Source organism: Doryrhamphus excisus, linkage group LG6, assembly GCF_037039965.1.
Source record: "Doryrhamphus excisus strain RoL-2023G ecotype Guam linkage group LG6, RoL_Dexc_Guam_v1.1, whole genome shotgun sequence".
Lineage (NCBI taxonomy): Eukaryota > Metazoa > Chordata > Actinopteri > Syngnathiformes > Syngnathidae > Doryrhamphus > Doryrhamphus excisus.
Genome location: NC_136362.1, coordinates 5,520,312 through 5,541,309, shown reverse-complemented (window position 1 = coordinate 5,541,309; position 20,998 = coordinate 5,520,312). Strand labels below are relative to the sequence as shown.

Here is a 20,998-nt window from a genome sequence, read left to right as displayed (position 1 = left end):
AGTATGCAAGTGTGCACTATGTTTGCAAAAAATAAAAGTACATAACTAAGTGTGCCCCCCCCCATGTACTCAAGTAGGTGTGCACTCAAGTGCTCCAAAGACTGTGCGCAAGTGTGCACTCGGACCATTAAATGTAAGCGTGCCAATTGTCTTGCACTGAAAGACAAAGAGTAAAAATGACACGAGTGTGCACTCAAAAATAGAAGTAAATGTGGAAGTGGAACCACTATGCACTCAAAAGACCAAGAGTACGTATGTAAGTGTGCAAGTACGCACTGAAAAAGAAAGTGTAAATAGGCAAGTGTGCAATCAAGCATTCAAAAGACTAGGTAAGTACAGAAATATGCACTGAAAGACTAAGTGTAAGTATCCAAGTGTGCACCAGGCAGTGCGGTTGTGCAAGTCAACATTGATACCCCCCCCCCCCCACCCCCCATAGCCTGAAGAGCTGCACTGAACGTTGGGTCGACGGTCCCGTCTCCCGTTCCGTTGTAAGTATGCAAGTACACGTTGAATAGTTTCTGTGGAAGTGGCAAACATGAGGCCTTGGTGGAGGTAACGGGGAAAAGTGGAAAAGGAGACAAAAAGGCGAGCGGCAGGAAAGAACGGGCGGTCAAAGGTTTGAAAAAAAGATTTGGGCCGAGTGGAAGAAAAAAAAGTTGTGATTCATGGCCACCTTTTCACACTGAGTGGAAAGTAAGACGGTAAGCTGGCATGAAAGTAGAGCACCCGTCCACTTTGTGGCTGGCTGAGCATGCTGCTAGCATGTAGCATGTAGAATATAGCATGTAGAATGTAGCATGTAGAATATAGCACGTAGAATGTAGCACGTAGAATGTAGCATGTAGAATATAGCATGTAGAATGTAGCATGTAGAATATAGCACATAGAATGTAGCATGTAGAATATAGTACATAGAATGTAGCATGTAGAATATAGCATATAGAATGTAGCACGTAGAATGTAGCATGTAGAATGTAGAATATAGCATGTAGAATATAGCATGTAGAATGTAGCATGTAGAATATAGCACGTAGAATGTAGCACGTAGAATGTAGCATGTAGAATATAGCATGTAGAATATAGCATGTAGAATATAGCACGTAGAATGTAGCATGTAGAATATAGCATGTAGAATGTAGCATGTAGAATATAGCATGTAGAATATAGCATGTAGAATGTAGCATGTAGAATATAGCACATAGAATGTAGCATGTAGAATATAGTACATAGAATGTAGCATGTAGAATATAGTACATAGAATATAGCATATAGAATGTAGCACGTAGAATGTAGCATGTAGAATGTAGAATATAGCATGTAGAATATAGCATGTAGAATGTAGCATGTAGAATATAGCACATAGAATGTAGCATGTAGAATATAGTACATAGAATGTAGCATGTAGAATATAGCATATAGAATGTAGCACGTAGAATGTAGCATGTAGAATATAGCACATAGAATGTAGCATGTAGAATGTAGCATGTAGAATATAGCATGTAGAATATAGCATGTAGAATGTAGCATGTAGAATATAGCATGTAGAATATAGCACATAGAATGTAGCATGTAGAATATAGCATGTAGAATATAGCATGTAGAATATAGCATGTAGAATGTAGCACGTAGAATATAGCACGTAGAATGTAGCATGTAGAATATAGCATGTAGAATGTAGCATGTAGAATATAGCATGTAGAATGTAGCATGTAGAATATAGCATATAGAATGTAGCACGTAGAATGTAGCATGTAGAATATAGCACATAGAATGTAGCATGTAGAATGTAGCATGTAGAATATAGCATGTAGAATATAGCATGTAGAATGTAGCATGTAGAATATAGCATGTAGAATATAGCACATAGAATGTAGCATGTAGAATATAGCATGTAGAATATAGCATGTAGAATATAGCATGTAGAATGTAGCACGTAGAATATAGCACGTAGAATGTAGCATGTAGAATATAGCATGTAGAATGTAGCATGTAGAATATAGCATGTAGAATGTAGCATGTAGAATATAGCATGTAGAATGTAGCATGTAGAATATAGCACGTAGAATGTAGCATGTAGAATATAGCACGTAGAATGTAGCATGTAGAATATAGCATGTAGAATGTAGCATGTAGAATATAGCATGTAGAATGTAGCATGTAGAATATAGCATGTAGAATATAGCACGTAGAATGTAGCATGTAGAATATAGCATGTAGAATGTAGCATGTAGAATATAGCATGTAGAATATAGCACGTAGAATGTAGCATGTAGAATATAGCATGTAGAATATAGCATGTAGAATGTAGCACATAGAATGTAGCACGTAGAATATAGCACGTAGAATGTAGCATGTAGAATGTAGCATGTAGAATATAGCATGTAGAATGTAGCATGTAGAATATAGCATGTAGAATATAGCATGTAGAATGTAGCATGTAGAATATAGCATGTAGAATGTAGCATGTAGAATATAGCATGTAGAATGTAGCATGTAGAATATAGCATGTAGAATGTAGCATGTAGAATATAGCATGTAGAATGTAGCATGTAGAATGTAGCATGTAGAATGTAGCATGTAGAATGTAGCATGTAGAATATAGCATGTAGAATATAGCACGTAGAATGTAGCATGTAGAATGTAGCATGTAGAATGTAGCATGTAGAATATAGCACGTAGAATATAGCATGTAGAATGTAGCATGTAGAATATAGCATGTAGAATGTAGCGTGTAGCAGCTTGAACTGGACGCCGGCTAGCAGCTTAGCGTAGCATGGCGAGCTAGCCCGGCGCCCCACTGAGGTGTCCCAGGGGTGTGCTTCCCCTGTTGGGTTGGGGTACTTGAGTCACCTTCCAGCCTCCACACACTTCTAGGAAATCTGTGGCAACTTGTGACGAACCACCGTGACCAGGGATTGTCCTCACCAAGATGGAGGGGAGTGTGTGTGTGTGAGTGTGTGTGTGTGTGTGTGTGTGTGTGTGTGAGAGTGTGTGTGTGTGTGTGCGTACTGAGCAGTAAAGACCTGGTAGAAGCAAAGAGCGAGGCCACAGACCACAGAATACCGATGAAGACGAGACGCGTATAAAAGGCGGAGCATCAGTAGAGCGGCTGAGCTGACCTGAAAAGACAAACGCTCGTCTCCTCGAAGAACTTCTCACATCGGCCGCCATGTCTGTACGCCTTCTGTGTCTGCTCGTCCTGCTGGGAACGCCGGCGGTGTCTGCCGATCACCTGGGGCCGCATCCCGACATCAGGCGAACGCTCGAGTCCGTCTCAGACATGTTGGTGAGTGGACGGCGTACCTCAGGGCTTCTTCTCGGAGGCTCCCGACTTTTACTTTACTACGACTTTCTCATGGTCCATCATGGTCCATCATGGTCCATCGCGGTCCGTTATGGTCAATCGCGGTCCATCGCGGTCCATCATGGTCCATCATGGTCCATCATGGTCCATCACAGTCCATTATGGTCCATCATGGTCCATCATGGTCCATCACAGTCCATCACAGTCCATCACGGTCCATCATAGTGTGACGGTCCATTATGGTCCATCGTGGTCCTCATGGTCCATCACGGTCCATCATGGTCCTAATGGTCCATCACGGTCCATCATGGTCCTCATGGTCCATCATGGTCCTCATGGTCCATCACGGTCCATCATGGTCCTCATGGTCCATCGTGGTCCTCATGGTCCATCACGGTCCATCGTGGTCCTCATGGTCCATCACGGTCCATCGTGGTCCTCATGGTCCATCACGGTCCATCGTGGTCCTCATGGTCCATCACGGTCCATCGTGGTCCTCATGGTCCTCATGGTCCATCATGGTCCTCATGGTCCATCGTGGTCCTCATGGTCCATCACGGTCCATCCTGGTCCTCATGGTCCTCATGGTCCATCATGGTCCTCATGGTCCATCACGGTCCATCGTGGTCCTCATGGTCCATCACGGTCCATCGTGGTCCTCATGGTCCTCATGGTCCTCATGGTCCATCATGGTCCTCATGGTCCATCACGGTCCTATGTTGTGTTCCAGGAGCTGAGGAAGCCAGACGTCAGCGGTGTTCAACCTTTCAACAGCGTCATCAGGAGCATCAACGCCTGCCAGGTAGGACTCCAAGTAAATAGATAAAAGTACGTTTCGTATGTAGTACCGTATGTAGTACTCTATGTAGTATTGTATGTAGTACCATATGTAGTAGTGTATGTAGTACCATATGTAGGTAGATTGTAGTAGAAATGACTACAAATGGCTTACAAAGAGGTAAACATCAAGTATGACATCATGTCATGTGACCCCCCCCCCCCCCCAGAGTCTGGAGGCGTACCAGGTGATGAACGCCACGCTGTCGGTGTACGTGCGTATCTTCCACAGCATCCTGAGGCGCACCCCCTCCCTGCTGGACCTGGCGCCCCCCCCCAGGCGGGCCCATCTGGAGCAGAACATCATCAAGCTGCAGCACAAGACCAAACAGCTCCGGGACCACCTCCAGCGCCGCGCCTCACGCTGCGCCCACGACGCCCTCGACATGCTGACCGCCGTCAAGGTCAGACACGGGGGCAAAAGGGGCAAAAGGGGCAAAGGTCACCGTGTCAGCCTAACCAGCCTAACCGGCCTAACCAACCTAACCAGCCTAACCAGCCTAACCAGCCTAACCGGCCTAACCGGCCTAACCGGACTAACCGGCCTAACCAGCCTAACCGGCCTAACCGGACTAACCAGCCTAACCAGCCTAACCAGCACTAGTGAAAGGAACTAGCTAATTATAGGACAACACTAGTTATTAGTACTACTTACACAACACCACTAGTTATTAGTACTACTTACACAACACCACTAGTTATTAGTACTACTTACACAACACCACTAGTTATTAGTACTACTTACACAACACCACTAGTTATTAGTACTACTTACACAACACCACTAGTTATTAGTACTACTTACACAACAACACTAGTTATTAGTACTACCTACACAACACCACTAGTTATTAGTACTACTTACACAACACCACTAGTTATTAGTACTACCTACACAACACCACTAGTTATTAGTACTACCTACACAACACCACTAGTTATTAGTACTACTTACACAACACCACTAGTTATTAGTACTACCTACACAACACCACTAGTTATTAGTACTACCTACACAACACCACTAGTTATTAGTACTACCTACACAACACCACTAGTTATTAGTACTACTTACACAACACCACTAGTTATTAGTACTACTTACACAACACCACTAGTTATTAGTACTACCTACACAACACCACTAGTTATTAGTACTACTTACACAACACCACTAGTTATTAGTACTACCTACACAACACCACTAGTTATTAGTACTACCTACACAACACCACTAGTTATTAGTACTACCTACACAACACCACTAGTTATTAGTACTACTTACACAACACCACTAGTTATTAGTACTACCTACACAACACCACTAGTTATTAGTACTACTTACACAACACCACTAGTTATTAGTACTACTTACACAACAACACTAGTTATTAGTACTACCTACACAACACCACTAGTTATTAGTACTACTTACACAACACCACTAGTTATTAGTACTACCTACACAACACCACTAGTTATTAGTACTACCTACACAACACCACTAGTTATTAGTACTACTTACACAACACCACTAGTTATTAGTACTACCTACACAACACCACTAGTTATTAGTACTACTTACACAACACCACTAGTTATTAATACTACTTACACAACACCACTAGTTATTAGTACTACTTACACAACACCACTAGTTGCTAGTACTACTTACACAACACCACTAGTTGCTAGTACTACTTACACAACACCACTAGTTATTAGTACTACCTACACAACACCACTAGTTGCTAGTACTACTTACACAACACCACTAGTTATTAGTACTACTTACACAACACCACTAGTTATTAGTACTACCTACACAACACCACTAGTTATTAGTACTACTTACACAACACCACTAGTTATTAGTACTACTTACACAACACCACTAGTTATTAGTACTACTTACACAACACCACTAGTTATTAATACTACTTACACAACACCACTAGTTATTAGTACTACTTACACAACACCACTAGTTGCTAGTACTACTTACACAACACCACTAGTTGCTAGTACTACCTACACAACACCACTAGTTATTAGTACTACCTACACAACACCACTAGTTGCTAGTACTACTTACACAACACCACTAGTTATTAGTACTACTTACACAACACCACTAGTTATTAGTACTACCTACACAACACCACTAGTTATTAGTACTACTTACACAACACCACTAGTTATTAGTACTACTTACACAACACCACTAGTTATTAGTACTACTTACACAACACCACTAGTTATTAATACTACTTACACAACACCACTAGTTATTAGTACTACTTACACAACACCACTAGTTGCTAGTACTACTTACACAACACCACTAGTTGCTAGTACTACCTACACAACACCACTAGTTATTAGTACTACCTACACAACACCACTAGTTGCTAGTACTACTTACACAACACCACTAGTTATTAGTACTACTTACACAACACCACTAGTTATTAGTACTACCTACACAACACCACTAGTTATTAGTACTACTTACACAACACCACTAGTTATTAGTACTACTTACACAACACCACTAGTTATTAGTACTACCTACACAACACCACTAGTTATTAGTACTACTTACACAACACCACTAGTTAGTAGTGGTAATGACACACCAGGACTAGTTAGTAGCGGTAATGGCACACCAGGACTGGTTAGTAGCGGTAATGACACAAGAGGACTAGTTAGTAGTGGTAATGACACACCAGGACTAGTTAGTAGTGGTAATGGCACACCAGGACTAGTTAGTAGTGGTAATGGCACACCAGGACTGGTTAGTAGCGGTAATGACACAAGAGGACTAGTTAGTAGTGGTAATGACACACCAGGACTAGTTAGTAGTGATAATGGCACAGCAGGACTAGTTAGTAGTGGTAATGGCACGCCAGGACTAGTTAGTAGTGGTAATGGCACACCAGGACTGGTTAGTAGCGGTAATGACACAAGAGGACTAGTTAGTAGTGGTAATGACACAAGAGGACTAGTTAGTAGTGGTAATGGCACACCAGGACTAGTTAGTAGTGGTAATGGCACACCAGGACTGGTTAGTAGCGGTAATGACACACCAGGACTAGTTAGTAGTGGTAATGGCACACCAGGACTAGTTAGTAGTGGTAATGGCACACCAGGACTGGTTAGTAGCGGTAATGACACAAGAGGACTAGTTAGTAGTGGTAATGACACACCAGGACTAGTTAGTAGTGATAATGGCACAGCAGGACTAGTTAGTAGTGGTAATGGCACGCCAGGACTAGTTAGTAGTGGTAATGGCACACCAGGACTGGTTAGTAGCGGTAATGACACAAGAGGACTAGTTAGTAGTGGTAATGGCACACCAGGACTAGTTAGTAGTGGTAATGGCACACCAGGACTAGTTAGTAGTGGTAATGGCACACCAGGACTGGTTAGTAGCGGTAATGACACAAGAGGACTAGTTAGTAGCTAACGTTTGTGTTCCTGCAGATGGATGACATGACGGTCCAGAAGGGGGCGCTGGCCCAGTTCCTGGAGGTGTACCGGATGGCTTTTCTGATTGGCTCGCACAATCTGGCCCTGCCTAGTGAGGTCCCGCCCCCGCTGTGATGTTTCTCCCGCCTTCCTGGTTTGGCTTGGCCATTAATTTATTCCACTATTTAAGTGCGTATTTATAAGTATGAAGTATGAAATGTTTTATTTATTTGGATTTCACATCTGCTGTCATTTCCAATAAAATCCAAGGTCTGGGATTTCTGTCTGACTGTCATTCCTTCACACACACCCGGTGGCCATGGTGACGATACCGTATCATCATGGAGTACATACAGTATTGTGGAGAGTGTAGTACTTCTTCACATCATCATGCAGGATTCACACACACACACCTGCATGTGTGTATTGTGTGTGTTTCTGTGAACTTTGTTGATTTCAAGGAAATTGCCAACCACATTTCACACCTAAGTCATCGCAATGGGGGGGGGGGGGGGGGTATTTTAAATGCGAGCGCTCACCAACCAGTCCACACTTCACCTTCAGCACCAGGACCGGCGTACCTCCTGGCCCCAAATCCAGTCTGAATCCAACCTGGGCGCTGTGGACATGATGGTTACCATGGTGACGGCCAGGACGGCCCTCTGGGCGTGCGTCTGCCTCTTGGCCTGTCGGGCCACGGCCTCCCACGTCCCGCCGAAGATGAGCGCAACCATCCAGAACCTGCTGCGGCACTATGTGAGTACGCCTCGCCGACGCGCCCCGGCCTCCGCCCCGGCCTCCGCCCCGGCCTCCGCCCCGGCTCACGCGCTGACGGCCATCTTTGCTTGTAGAAGATTCCCGTCCAGGAGCGTTTTAACCGACAACCCGTCTTCTCCAGAGAACTTCTTGCCACCAAGATGGAGGTCAGACCTTCACTTCAAACATGCTAGCACCTAGCATAGCCTACTTAGTCCAAGTTACTAGTTAGTACTCATCAGCACTACTTGGTACTACATGGTCACACCGCTACCACTGGTTAGTACTCATGACAGCACTGCCACTAAATAGTACTCATCAGCACTACTTGGTACTACATGGTCACACCCCTACCACTAGTTAGTACTCATCAGCACTACTTGGTACTACATGGTCACACCCCTACAACTGGCTAGTACTCATCAGAACTACTTGGTACTACATGGTCACACCCCTACCACTAGTTAGTACTCATCAGCACTACTTGGTACTACATGGTCACACCCCTACAACTGGCTAGTACTCATCAGAACTACTTGGTACTACATAGTCACACCCCTACCACTAGTTAGTACTCATCAGCACTACTTGGTACTACATGGTCACACCCCTACAACTGGCTAGTACTCATCAGAACTATTTAGTACTACATAGTCACACCGCTACCACTAGTTAGTACTCATCAGCACTACTTGGTACTACATAGTCACACCCCTACCACTAGTTAGTACTCATCAGCACTACTTGGTACTACATGGTCACACCCCTACCACTAGTTAGTACTCATCAGCACTACTTGGTACTACATGGTCACACCCCTACAACTGGCTAGTACTCATCAGAACTATTTAGTACTACATAGTCACACCGCTACCACTAGTTAGTACTCATCAGCACTACTTAGTACTACATAGCCTGGTTAGCGGTGTTAGCATAGCATTAGTTAGCATTTGTTTGAGTGCGTGTGCGTTGCAGGCCAAGGAGCTTCTCATGTCGGCGATGCTGCAGACGTACGAGAAGCTGATCCAGCGAATGCTGAAGGAACTTCCCGCCCCAACACCCTCCCCTTGCCCCTCCAGTGCCCCCACCTGCGGCGGCGTGGGCGTGGGCGTGGGCGTGGGCGTGCGCGCGGAGCTGAGCGTCGTCCTGAAGTTGGTGCAGGAGCTGAGGAGGTTCCGCTTCCAGGACTCGGACACGCTGCTGGAGGGCCTGGAGAGCTTCCGACACATCCAGGTAGACCTCACCTTTGACCTCCAAAGGCGCACTCTCGCTGACCCCGCCCCCCCCACCCTTGCAGATGGACAACATGCTGATCCAGAGCAAGGCATTGTGGGAGCTGCCGTGGCTTTACGAGGAGGCCAGCTCCCTGGCGGCCAAGCCACGCGCACGCCGCCAAGGACCTGCCATGCGTCCGGGATCCTTCGGGACAGGAAGTGGATCTCCGTGACGCTTTTATCCATCTCACCTTATTTATTTGCTTTATTTATTCCTTCTTGTATTTATTGATGGAGCGCGTTGGGCAATAAAGAGTGACAGCTGGTGTGTGTGTCATGTGACCTGGGGGGAAGCACAGCGGGACTTCTGAGAAGTGCATTGTGGGAAAGGAGCGTCTTCCTGTCTGCCGGCCACAGGTTTACCAGAAGACAGGAAGTGGCACCCAGGCTCTTCTCAAAGGTCAAAGGTCAAGGCAAGCTAGGTGGAACGGCAGCTTCGACGAAGGAAACCGTGACGAGGCGGAGAGGAAGCGTTCGCCGCCCCCTCTTCGCCCCGCTGCGTGCGTTTGCGTGTTTCGCTGTGAGTCAGCGGAGTGCGGCGGCGCCCGCAGGAAAAGGAAACTCGCTGCGCGTCTAAACATGACGGCGCGGTGTCAGACGTCTGCTAGACTTTGCTAAAGAGCGTTGCAAAAAGAGAGAAAGGAGCGCTAATGCTCATGCTAACTCCTTCAGTGTCACATGATGTGGAGGCAACGCCCACATTGCTCCCTGAAATCCGCCCAAAGTGGGAGTCGGGTGAGCAAAAACGCTGGTGGGGAAAGTTAAGCTTCGTTTTTCTGTTTTCCGTGACGAGGACCCTCAAAGGCGTCAGGAAGCCCCTCCTCCTTCTTCTTTCGCTCGGCAGGAATGGGTGAACCATGACACACGCTTTTGCCGTGAGAGTCAAAGTAAAAGGTGAATAAGCGAAGGGAAAGTCCACAGGAAGTCCACAGGAAGCACAACGCTACTCATGGACCCAGCCTCCACATTGCCAGTGGACACAGTGGGGTGTCCAAAGCGTGGCCCTCGTAGAAATAAAAGAATAACGATAATAAAACTAATCATAATAAATGGTACGTAAGAAAATAATATCTCTATTTAAATGTAATTGAACAAAGAAATAAAAAAATGAAATATTAGCTAAATGAATGGTCCAATGATAAACAATGACAACCGTCATATAGAAAATGACGGTTATAATGTTGTGATCTGCTGACACCTGGTGGACAAACCGCACTTTGCACCTTCAAGCACGACACAAACTCTTTGAAACCAAGCGTTTCCAGGAGTAAATCGTCTTGTTGAAAATAAACATAAGATCGGGGGTCTGGTACGCAGTGTCGAACGTAGAAACATTATTTTCTTGTTCAACATGAACCCATAACCGCCACGAGAAGAAAACGCACCGCCCCGGGTGGCAACACCCGCTACATTAATAGTTCCGGGATGAATTATGTCCCAAATCCCGAGCACTACAACGTATTAATTCATTACAGCTTACCTGGGAAGTACAGTGAATAACGCGAATTCCAAATAAATAAGAGAAATCAACGTTTTAGCTCTGTATTTCACATTCCCACCGCTGGAACACGCAGACGACTAAAAAAAGGACCCGGAAGTGCCAATGAGCGGGAATTTCTTCGGCAAACGGAAGCAGCCACTCGGAGGTAATGTCGGAGGTGTACCTGCCTAAAACTGTTTTTCAACGACAAACTTGTTATAACCCACTCAAACACAAACACGTCGCCAGCTGAAATCGACGTGGATATTCGCTTGTGTTGACATCGAACGGCGATGCTAGCTAACATCGGCATCAAATCATCTTCAATGGGTTTTTTTGTCATGATTTCAATTAATCTTGATCCGGTCAGCTCTGTAAAGCATACTTTTATATCTATATAATACATAATAAGTTATTGTTCTTACCATCAACATCATCATCATATCGGCTTGTTTAATGACGATATTTCAGGTACTGTACACTGCGCCGCAGTGACACTTCCGTCCGCTAGGTGGCAGCACGTGATTGATTCCCCTGTCTGGTTGCTTCCTGCCAGGTGTGATTTTGGGACGCAGCGAGCACGTTCACTTCCGGCAGCTCAAACTTTGTGGTGAGTACGGCACTGAACTATAGCATTATTAGTATTATTATGGCGATTATTATTGAACATGGTGTCAAACTGTTTGTATAGGCTTACATTAAGAAACCAGTGACGTGTTCTAGTAGCACATGGTGTGTGTTGGGGGGGGGGCTTGTATGATGAAGATGCTTGCTGGAAATAAACTGACCTTTGGCCTCGCAAATCTGACACCATGTGCGTTCACACACACTTTCCCACTGGTGGCGAACTCAGAGACCCTCACAGCACACCAGCTTGGCCCAATTAGCCAGGGACGCTTTCCATGGCCGCTTGCCTTTTATTTTTAGGAAGGAGGGGTGTGTGTGTGTCTGGTGGAGAACAGCTTGTGAGGCCCAGACTGTGTATTTTGTGTAGTTGTCACATGTGCCAATCATGAGTTGGTCACCACCAAGGCAATGTAAACGAGTGTCCAAGATGGCTGCCGCTGACAGTGTTCAGGTGACACGCGGCACGCCGGCTAAGCTAAAGTTAGCAATGCTCAGTGCTGCTGGAAGTCTCCACACGCGTCCACTAAGAGCAGAAAAAGCCATCATGATGCCCTCTACTGTACAGAGCTGGAACGACAAGCTACAATCACAGACAGTCCCATCGTAATGTGTTTATTTATAAGCGAGGGCCAAAATGAATAACGTTTTTAAAACAGCCACCTGAACCAACATCGCCGTGGCGTTTGAAAGGTACAAAAGCTCTTCCAGAGACCTCTGTGGAATCACACCGGCTGCTCAGAACGTGTGCCCGAATACAGTGCACCTTGCTGGGCCACAGCAGGCGGCTCCTCCCCCTCCGTACTCTAGTTCTCTGATGCTAGTCATGTCGGGATATTTCATCAGGACAAAGCAACAATTGTGAAATGCTAATGAAAAAAGAGATATTAATGCACGTCTATGATGGTTCATGGTGTGTGCCCTCACTTTGGACCCACAATCCCTTGCGGCAGGTCATGCTCAAGTTACCAGCGTGTCCTTGATGATCTCCTGCTGAGCTGCATCCACTTTTAAATAGACGCACGTGCACGTGCACACGTGTGAGGAAGGGTGCGCTGAGCTCATGTTGCATTTCTTATTTTTTGAACTTCGTGCTTCTCAAGACCAATATGATAGTGAGAACTATCAGGAAAAGCGGTGTATGGGGGGCAGGAAGGCACCACAGGCCGACCACGGCAGAGGCAGGAGAAAAAAAGCGGCTAATCTGGCCTCATTGGGGTGATTTTGTAAATTATCGGCACTATTTGTCTTTTATGGGATTGATCGTATGACATCATAATTCCCTCCCATCGGCCCGGTAATTGTTGTGCATCTCTAATTGGCTGACCTCTTGAACTACAGTGCAGTGCAACACCCTGTATGTGTGTTGTTGCACTACGACAAAGTAGCAAACAAGCCGAGTGACTGTCGTCCATAAGAGTTTTATTCATCATTTTCACCACAATAAATTTGAACCAAGGCTCACTAGAAAAGGTGTTGTGTACAGTAGATACAGTACGTTGTAAAAGTGGCTGCAGCATTCAACCCCAACATGGATACAAACATTTTGTCACATGACAAATTCACAATAATAAAAAAAAACCCACGTTACAAAAATACAGCGCAGCGTCACGCTAACAGTGGCTAACCTCCGTCCCGTCCCTTCGCTAGACTCCGATATGTGTAACGGCCGCTAGAGGTCAGTACAGTATCTTCTGGCATGCTGCCAGCTTCCCACACTCCCCGTCCATCGCTTTGAGCAGCTAGCTGGGCGCTAGCATGGTAAAGGAATGCACTTTGGTAGAAGGAAACCAAACGCCCTGGGTGTTCATCGCGTCGTCATAGCTGAGCAGTTTGAGGTACGTACTGTGGGTGGGAAAGGCTACGTGCTACTAGCAGTCTGTTAGCGGCAGGCTAGCATTAGCCTCAACAATAGAAAACACAAGCTAGCATTTGGATGCTAGCGGTGGATTGGCTAGTGTTAGCTGAGCCCTGTCATCGGTAGGCGTCTGCCATTGTTTTTTTTGTTGTTGTTGTTGGCGACGAGTGACATCAGGTGGCTGCACGCCGTGCTGGACGACCCCGCCTCCTGGCGAGGATGTCCCAAAGGCACAAAAGTTGCGACTGTCGGCATCCATCTCACTTAAAAAAAAACCTAAACAATAAAACACTTAGGACCGCCCCTCACAGGTCCGACATCACTGTCTGGGCTCAGGAGGGGGGCGGGGCTTGTCCTGAGGCGTGTGTGTGTGACAGGACCCCCCTCCTTCCCTCTGTGCTACATTTCTCTTCATGGTCACCATCCTCATATCCTTGTCATTGGCCAGTGGGCGGAGCCAAACTGCAGTGTGTTTTGTATGAGGGAGCAAGCTTTTTAACACGCACGCACACACGCACACACGTTCAAGTATTTGCTGCACATAATAAATATCCATAAATAAAGATCACATTGAAAGATGGGGGGGGGGGCGTCCTCATAGGTAGGGATAGTGACAAAGAATGAAATGTTACGTTGCTAGCATAGATAGACGTACTGGTATGGAGGTCCTGAATGAAGCGTTAGCATGATGCTAACTGCAGGGGCAGGACTGCTGCTGAGAGCCAACATGACTCAGCATCTTCATGGCGCGAACCGAAAACAATCCGCACGTAAAAATATTCCTATCATGTTTAGTCACGGGTCGGCGCCGCGGCCCGCTTGACGCGTCTGCGTTTATGGCTTTGATGGATTCCGAGCACGGCCCGGCGTGCTAGCGGCTACATGGCAACGCCAAGCCGTGGTGCGAGCACTTTTTCCAAAGACTTGGAGGTTTTTGGTGCCTAAATGTACAAAGAATGTGCTCAACGACTTGTTCCCTCTCGGCCAGCACCATCCAACGTGCTTTGATTGTCGAAAGACACTTTTTTCCCACACTGCCAACTGGAGGAGCCTGAACGCACCACGCCGCTTGCATGGCCGCACCCCGACCAGCTAGACGCGGACCAACCTGCTCCTTCCAGCCGGCGGAGCGCCCTCACTTTCAGCTGACCAGCTTGGGCAAGACGGTCCGGGCTTGGATGTTCCCGTTGGCGTCGGTGATGGGCGCCATGTTAGTCCTGGTTTTGGAGGAGGAGGACACGGTGGTGGAGGAGGAGGTGGCGGGAAACTTGGAGATGGAGGTGATGGTGGTGTCGGCGGTGGCCCGTTTGGACAGCGGGGTCTTGTCCCCCGTGGTCCCGGTGGGAGGTTTGGGGAGGCGCCTCCTCAGCCAGGGGTGGCGTAGTGCCTGGCTCGGGGTCATCCTGAGCGTGGGGTCCCACTCCAGACACTGTTTGAGGAAGTCCAGAAAAAGCGGGTCGTCGCAGCCCTTCAGCGCCGCGCTCCAATCCTTGCTGCACGGCGGGCCGCGTAACTTTCCACGCCGTGAGCGCCCGCCGTTGAGCGCCGTGGTGCCGTCGGGCAGCGTGGTGACGGTGCAGTAGCGCGGGTAGCCTTTGGATGACACAAAGTTCTTGGCGCGCTTGGAGCCGTCCAGAAGCTTCTGGCTGGGCATGCCCAGAAGCTCCATGATGCAGGCCAGCTGGTCTCCTTCGTCTTCCCCCGGCAGCAGCGGACATCCCGTCAGCAGCTCGGCCAGGATGCAGCCCAGAGACCACATGTCGATGGGCATCCCGTACCTGGACCCTGGTGGGGCGAGAGCACGGCGTGTCAGCAAGCAGTCGGGCTGCGGGTCATGTGACCATCATCCTACCTAGAATGACCTCCGGCGCCCGGTAGAACCTGGACTGGATGTAGGTGTAAACTCTCTGATGCTCGTAGCAGCTGGAGCCAAAATCGATGACCTGGACACACAGACGTGGGGTTAGATGTTGGTTAGATGTTACGGCGGAGCAGCCAGGACATGCTGGCATCAGGACATGAACATGCTGGCATCAGGACATGCTGGCATCAGGACATGCTGGCATCAGGACATGCTGGCATCAGGACATGCTGGCATCACCTTGATGCCGCTGCGGCCCTGCTGCTTGAGTAGGATGTTCTCTGGCTTGAGGTCGCAATGGATGATGCGGTTCTTGTGCAGCGAGTCCAGACACTGCAGGATGGAGTGTGCGAACTTCCTGACCAGAGGAAGACTGAAGCCCTGGAACTTGTTCTTCTTGATCAGCTCGTACAGGTTCATGCTGAGCAGCTCGAACGTCATGCAGATGTGGTTCCGGAAGGTGAAGTTCTCCAGCATGTGGATGACGTTCATGCTGGAGTCTTTGTCCTGCTTCCTCAGGTGCTCCAGGATGCGGATCTCCTCCGCCGCCTGCCGGTGGAAGCGTTTCTCGTTGCGGACCATCTTCAGAGCCACGTGCGTCTGCGACTTGTGGTCGAAGGCCTTCACCACCTGAAGGTGGCATGAAGAACAAGCGGACTCAAGAAGAGGAACCTACTGCTCTCTGCCGCCGTGAGCGGGAAGTGACGGAGTGAGGCTACCTGCCCGAAGCTGCCCTTGCCGATCACCTTGAGGACTTCGTAGCGGTAGGCGATGTGGTCATGCGGGACGTGGAAGTAGGAGCCCTGCTCGTCATCGTAGCCCCCGTTGTTGGCGCCTCCCATCACGCCTGACCTCTTCTTGGCATTCGGACCCACGAAATACACTAGGGAAGAAGCAAATGGTTGGTTCCTTGGCACCACGTGACCCCGCCCGACCCCGTGAGCCTCACCCTCAGGGTAGCTGAAGACCTCGTGGTGCTCAAAGGACGACATCTTGGACATGAACTGCTTCATGGCCTGCTCGGGCGTCAGGGGGGCGGGCTTTGGCTTGCTGTCAGCAGCCTTGTGAGAGGCCACGCCCTGGCGGCCGTGGTGGGCGGGCTCGGCGGCCATCGTCTGACGCTCGGGAAGCGGAGGGCCCGGCCGGGCGGCGCCCAGCGGGGCCAGGCCGTTGGGCTGGGAGGTCAGAACCGGACGCTTGTTGGTGTTCTCGTCAAACAGCTGCGTGATGTGGACCTGCGACTGCGGCGCCCCGTCCGACATGGCGGCTTTGGCGCCCCCCTGAGAGAAGACACACATTTACGTCTTTTGTCTCGGGCCGGGCGGAAGCGTCCGTGCCGCGAGTCCCTCCCTGTTGCCATGGCGACCAGCACACCTGGCTCCTCTTAGATAACAAGCCTCTCTCTCTCTGTCAGCTGCTGCTATTCTTAGCGGCTCAACCAGCAGGCTAACACGCACACCAGTCAACAACGCGTCGTCTTTGACCGTACCGTCAGCGGGTGGAGGTTGTTGTTGCGAAGCGGCGGCAGCGTGACAGGCGATGTCGTCAGAGAGCCGCCGTGACCAGTAGAGAAGACCGGCTCGCCCGCTTTGCCTGCCAGGAAAAGAAAGCCCGAGCGTTCATTAGAGGGTTGGGCGTCATTTCCACATGCTAGCCCACACGCCGCCAAACCGGTACTGGGAAACCGTGTCTTTGTTTTTACCTGTCCTTTTCATACTGGACTGTCATCAAAGCAATATGAAATCATCGCCTTTACTGCCCCGCGGCGTATTCCATACGTGGACTTTAATACCAAAACTACAAAGTAGGTCGAAGATTTGCAAAATCTTCTAAACAATAAATTCAAATAATGTTTTACAAGAATGTCAAAATATGGCAATTAAAAAAAACTTTTACTTCATAAACCTTTTTATGAAGAAATATGAACTAAAACTTAAATCAGTCGCATAAAGTTGAAGTATTGAAGATAAAAAGATTAAAAACATGGCGACGTTTGGAAAACTGCTCAGCACAAAACGCTGTAACATTATGGGAATAAGGTCCGTTAGGAGATTCATTCATTCATCCATTTTCAAGGGTCGCAGGGGGTGCTGTCTTGGGGCGAGAGGCGGGGTCCACCCTGGACTGGTGGCCAGCCAATCCCAGGGCACATATAGACAAACAACCATTCCCCCCCACATTCATACCTGTGGCCAATGAAGCTAGCATGTTTTTGGAATGTGGAGGAAAACGGAGTTCCCGGAGAAAAGCCACGCATGCACGGGGAGAACATGGAGAACATGCAAACTCCACACAGAGATGGCCGAGGGTGGAATCGAACTCTGGTCTCCTAGCTGTGAGGTCTCCGCGCTAACCCCTCGACCGCCGTGCAGCTTTTAATGTGAAAGGGTTGAAATAATCTAACAAAGTTGACCACTAATTATGAAGACTACTTGAGGAGAAAGTGGACTTTTTTGTGTGGGGGGGGCGCAAAAGTGTTTAAAAAAAAGAGAATGACACGTGAAGCTGATAATAATATTTTTGGCCTGAACCTACGGTTAGGAATCGGTACCTAGCAAACGTCCTCACTTAGCGCTTTGGCACGCTAGCTAAGAGAGAAGAGGGTGTGAAATATCAGCAAGACAATGGCTCCGCTCTCAGGATGACTAAGGACAGTTGGGAGGCTGAAATCGGAGCGCGTGTCCATGAATCCAATGGAAGACTAGTGTCCATGATCCGGATAACCCATGTTGGTACTAGTCGGCACGGCAATGAGGTAGAACCATCCTTGGATGATTGACTGGGCCAACGATGGCTGCGCCATGTTGACGTCGTCGATGCAGGACTGGTCATCAGCAATGATCACATGACCTTTCACACAGCATGGAGACCGGCGACTGAGCCAGCAGAGCCCGGCCCACACGCCGTGGCTGAGAGCAAGTTGTGTCTCTCATTCCGTGCGGAAGTGGTACATTTTGAAGAACCAGGGAGTTCCCTCAAGTTACCGTACCTCATTTCAGTGCCACGACATAGATTTCCCACTTTCATTCTCGCCCGGAAGAGGGTGGAGTGTCTCCTCCGGGTTGGGATGAGATCCTGGAGGAGCTCAAGTACCTCGGGGTCTTGGTCACAGGGGAGGGAAGGATACACGCATTGGTGGCCGTGAGGTTGGGGTAGTGACCAAAGGACAACATGGTGGGTGTCGGCGGCCCAATCTTGGAGATAAGCCGAGAGCCCCGTCATCCAGGGGAAACTCGGGAGTAGACGCGCCGGATGAAGCGGCTCGGAGGTGCGGTCCGCCTCTAATTGGTCAACAGACTGCCTTGCATTATGGGAGCTCCATTTGCGGCGTCTGGACGGCAGAGCCACATTAGCACGCTTTCAAGCAGCCAGATGGCGTGCGGCCGTAATCTGAAGGCGGCTGGTAATCCTGCTAATGATGACCACGCCACCAGTCATCAGTAGAAACGCCGCGGTGAAGATGTACGCGCAACAGCAGCCTGATGCATTCACGAACCCGACACCGCGCTGGAAATGCCAGAGCGGCGGCGAGCACGCCCGGCATGCTGCTGAACCAGACGAGTGGGGCGAAATGTGCGGCAACGTCAACGCAAGCACACAAACCGTGCAGGTCGGGAAACGGCGACTTGTTTCCGTAGGTGCCCTGTGTCATGTGACCAGGCGGGCGAGGAGGTGGCCCGCCATCCTTCTACTTGGCCCCTTAAGACCTCTGAAGGTCGGCTGGTGTCCCCATCACCTCTTACCAGTCTCTTCCAGGCACATTTCAAAATAAAGGCGTGCGCGTGTCAGCCGTGCCATTGTAATAACAAGAGCTGCTTCAGAACCGAGCACTTTATTACACAGCTTTGTTCGCCTTTGAATCCAACTTTAGTTCTTTTCAAATGTGCGTCTGGGTTTCATCCGTGAATCGGTCCCCTAAAGTGTTGACATGATGTCACTCGATAACGTCGTGCAGAGATGCAAGTGTGATGACGGCAGAGCGACATACATGCACTTTCAACGACTGTCAACACGATGTTTACATCGCCGCTAAGGCTACGTGCTAACGTTAGCTGCTAGTGTTAGCTCCCTCAGATTAGAGCACATTTAATGACTCGTTTTGCCTGTTAGCCTAATAGCTAGCTAGCGTCTCGCAGCCCTCCCTTCGGCGCCTGTCCGGGTTTCCTGCACTTTTATGTACATCGATCCGGGGCCCGGGACGAGCCCCGCTACATCGGCCGCGCTCGGGCGGCGTCCGCTCGGCTACAGAGGCTGTGCTCACCCGTCGGGAGGACCGAGGCTCCGGGCTTCTTGGTTAACATGGCGGCCGCTGCTCTCTCTCTCTGGACGCACACACACACTCGCACTCGCACTCACTCACACGCACGCGGACACACGCGCTCGCACACAGGAAACCTCCTCTTCCTCCATCTGCTGCTCCTCCTCTTCCTCCTCCTCCTCCTCCCGCGCCTAATGTGGCGTTCAAGCCTTGTTGAATTCAACTCCAACTTGTTTGTCACACAGAGCTCTGATGATGATGGCAGCGCTCTTCATCAATACGTGACACACCCTGCCACTGGCTTCAATGATTGGGAAACCAGACCGTGGACTCCCCAGGCCTTCAAGACGCCGTGTCTCGGTGCTCTTGGTGCTCTTGGTGCTCTTGGTGCTCTTGGTGCTCTTGGTGCTCTTGGTGCTCTTGGTGCTCTTGGTGCTCTTGGTGCTCTTGGTGCTCTCGGTGCTCTCGGTGCTCTCGGTGCTCTCGGTGCTCTTGGTGCTCTTGGTGCTCTTGGTGCTCTTGGTGCTCTGGAATTATTAATGAGGCTGCCTGGAGACCAAAAACTTGTGTCATGAAAGAGCTGTTGATTCAGAACTCGTGTGGACTTCATGACAAAGCATTATTATACAGTACAAATGCAGTTGTTCCTCCAACTACATTGGTATCAACGGATGAGGAAACAGCAACACATCACAGACGCCATGAAAACCATTAGTTCACCCACTCACGGGCGCTTGGCGAAGACGGGATTTTCACCGACACACGGGCGCTCCACGTAGAGCTGCGTCTAAGTGACTCACGGGCGCTCGGCAAAGACTGAAGTTTCGTCAACTCACGGCTGCGTGATGAAGACTCCAGTTTTGGGAGTTGCCACCAGTCTATCAGCTCACGGGTGCTGAAGGAAGATGCAGGTTTCACAACTGGTGTGGAGTCGATGAAGAGCCGTGTTTGGACCGACTCACGGGTGCTGGACCAGCTACACTGCAGTTTCATGAATCATGAGCACTTGACGAAGACTCAAGTTTGGCTCGGGATTCATCGTTTCAGGGGTGCTTGATGTATACTTGAGTTGCACCGGGGCGCTCGACAAAGAGCTGAACTTTCATGAAGGACCCCTCCACTGGAGTCGGGCCTGCGTCAACAACCAGAATGGACTTTCCCTCCATGACTGTAAACCTTTATTCCGTGTGCGTGCCTTTGAAAGACTTCATCTGCTCTGTACTTGAAATGTTTGGATGAGTTTGCGGTTTCAAAAACGAGGTCCTTCCTCTT

The 20,998-nt window shown here is 48.8% G+C and overlaps 3 protein-coding genes across 4 annotated transcripts; 2 read left to right on the top strand and 1 right to left on the bottom strand.

The window, feature by feature from the left end:
- Positions 1 to 511: 511 nt before the first annotated feature.
- Positions 512 to 7,886, top strand: LOC144898557 (uncharacterized). Its single transcript, XM_078790969.1, has 5 exons — positions 512 to 704; positions 2,878 to 3,289; positions 4,038 to 4,109; positions 4,315 to 4,548; positions 7,631 to 7,886. The coding sequence occupies exons 2-5, from the start codon at positions 3,173 to 3,175 to the stop codon at positions 7,748 to 7,750; spliced, it is 543 nt and encodes a 180-aa protein (XP_078647095.1). The 5' UTR covers positions 512 to 704; positions 2,878 to 3,172; the 3' UTR covers positions 7,751 to 7,886.
- A 335-nt stretch (positions 7,887 to 8,221) lies between these two features.
- ifng1 (interferon gamma 1) lies at positions 8,222 to 9,877 on the top strand. Its single transcript, XM_078791234.1, has 4 exons — positions 8,222 to 8,371; positions 8,467 to 8,538; positions 9,347 to 9,604; positions 9,669 to 9,877. The coding sequence occupies exons 1-4, from the start codon at positions 8,243 to 8,245 to the stop codon at positions 9,816 to 9,818; spliced, it is 609 nt and encodes a 202-aa protein (XP_078647360.1). The 5' UTR covers positions 8,222 to 8,242; the 3' UTR covers positions 9,819 to 9,877.
- Positions 9,878 to 13,150: 3,273 nt separating this feature from the next.
- On the bottom strand, positions 13,151 to 19,893 carry dyrk2 (dual-specificity tyrosine-(Y)-phosphorylation regulated kinase 2). Of its 2 annotated transcripts, none has more exons than XM_058067466.2 (7): positions 19,730 to 19,893; positions 16,958 to 17,061; positions 16,418 to 16,748; positions 16,188 to 16,351; positions 15,709 to 16,098; positions 15,460 to 15,550; positions 13,151 to 15,392 (listed from the first exon to the last, which is right to left on the bottom strand). In XM_058067466.2, exons 1-7 carry the CDS (start codon positions 19,767 to 19,769, stop codon positions 14,749 to 14,751), a joined length of 1,764 nt encoding a protein of 587 aa, XP_057923449.2. In that variant the 5' UTR covers positions 19,770 to 19,893; the 3' UTR covers positions 13,151 to 14,748. The 2 variants fall into 2 exon arrangements, with proteins under 2 accessions (XP_057923449.2, XP_078647359.1); XM_078791233.1 differs by lacking the exon at positions 19,730 to 19,893 and adding an exon at positions 18,458 to 19,711.
- Between the last annotated feature and the right edge of the window lie 1,105 nt (positions 19,894 to 20,998).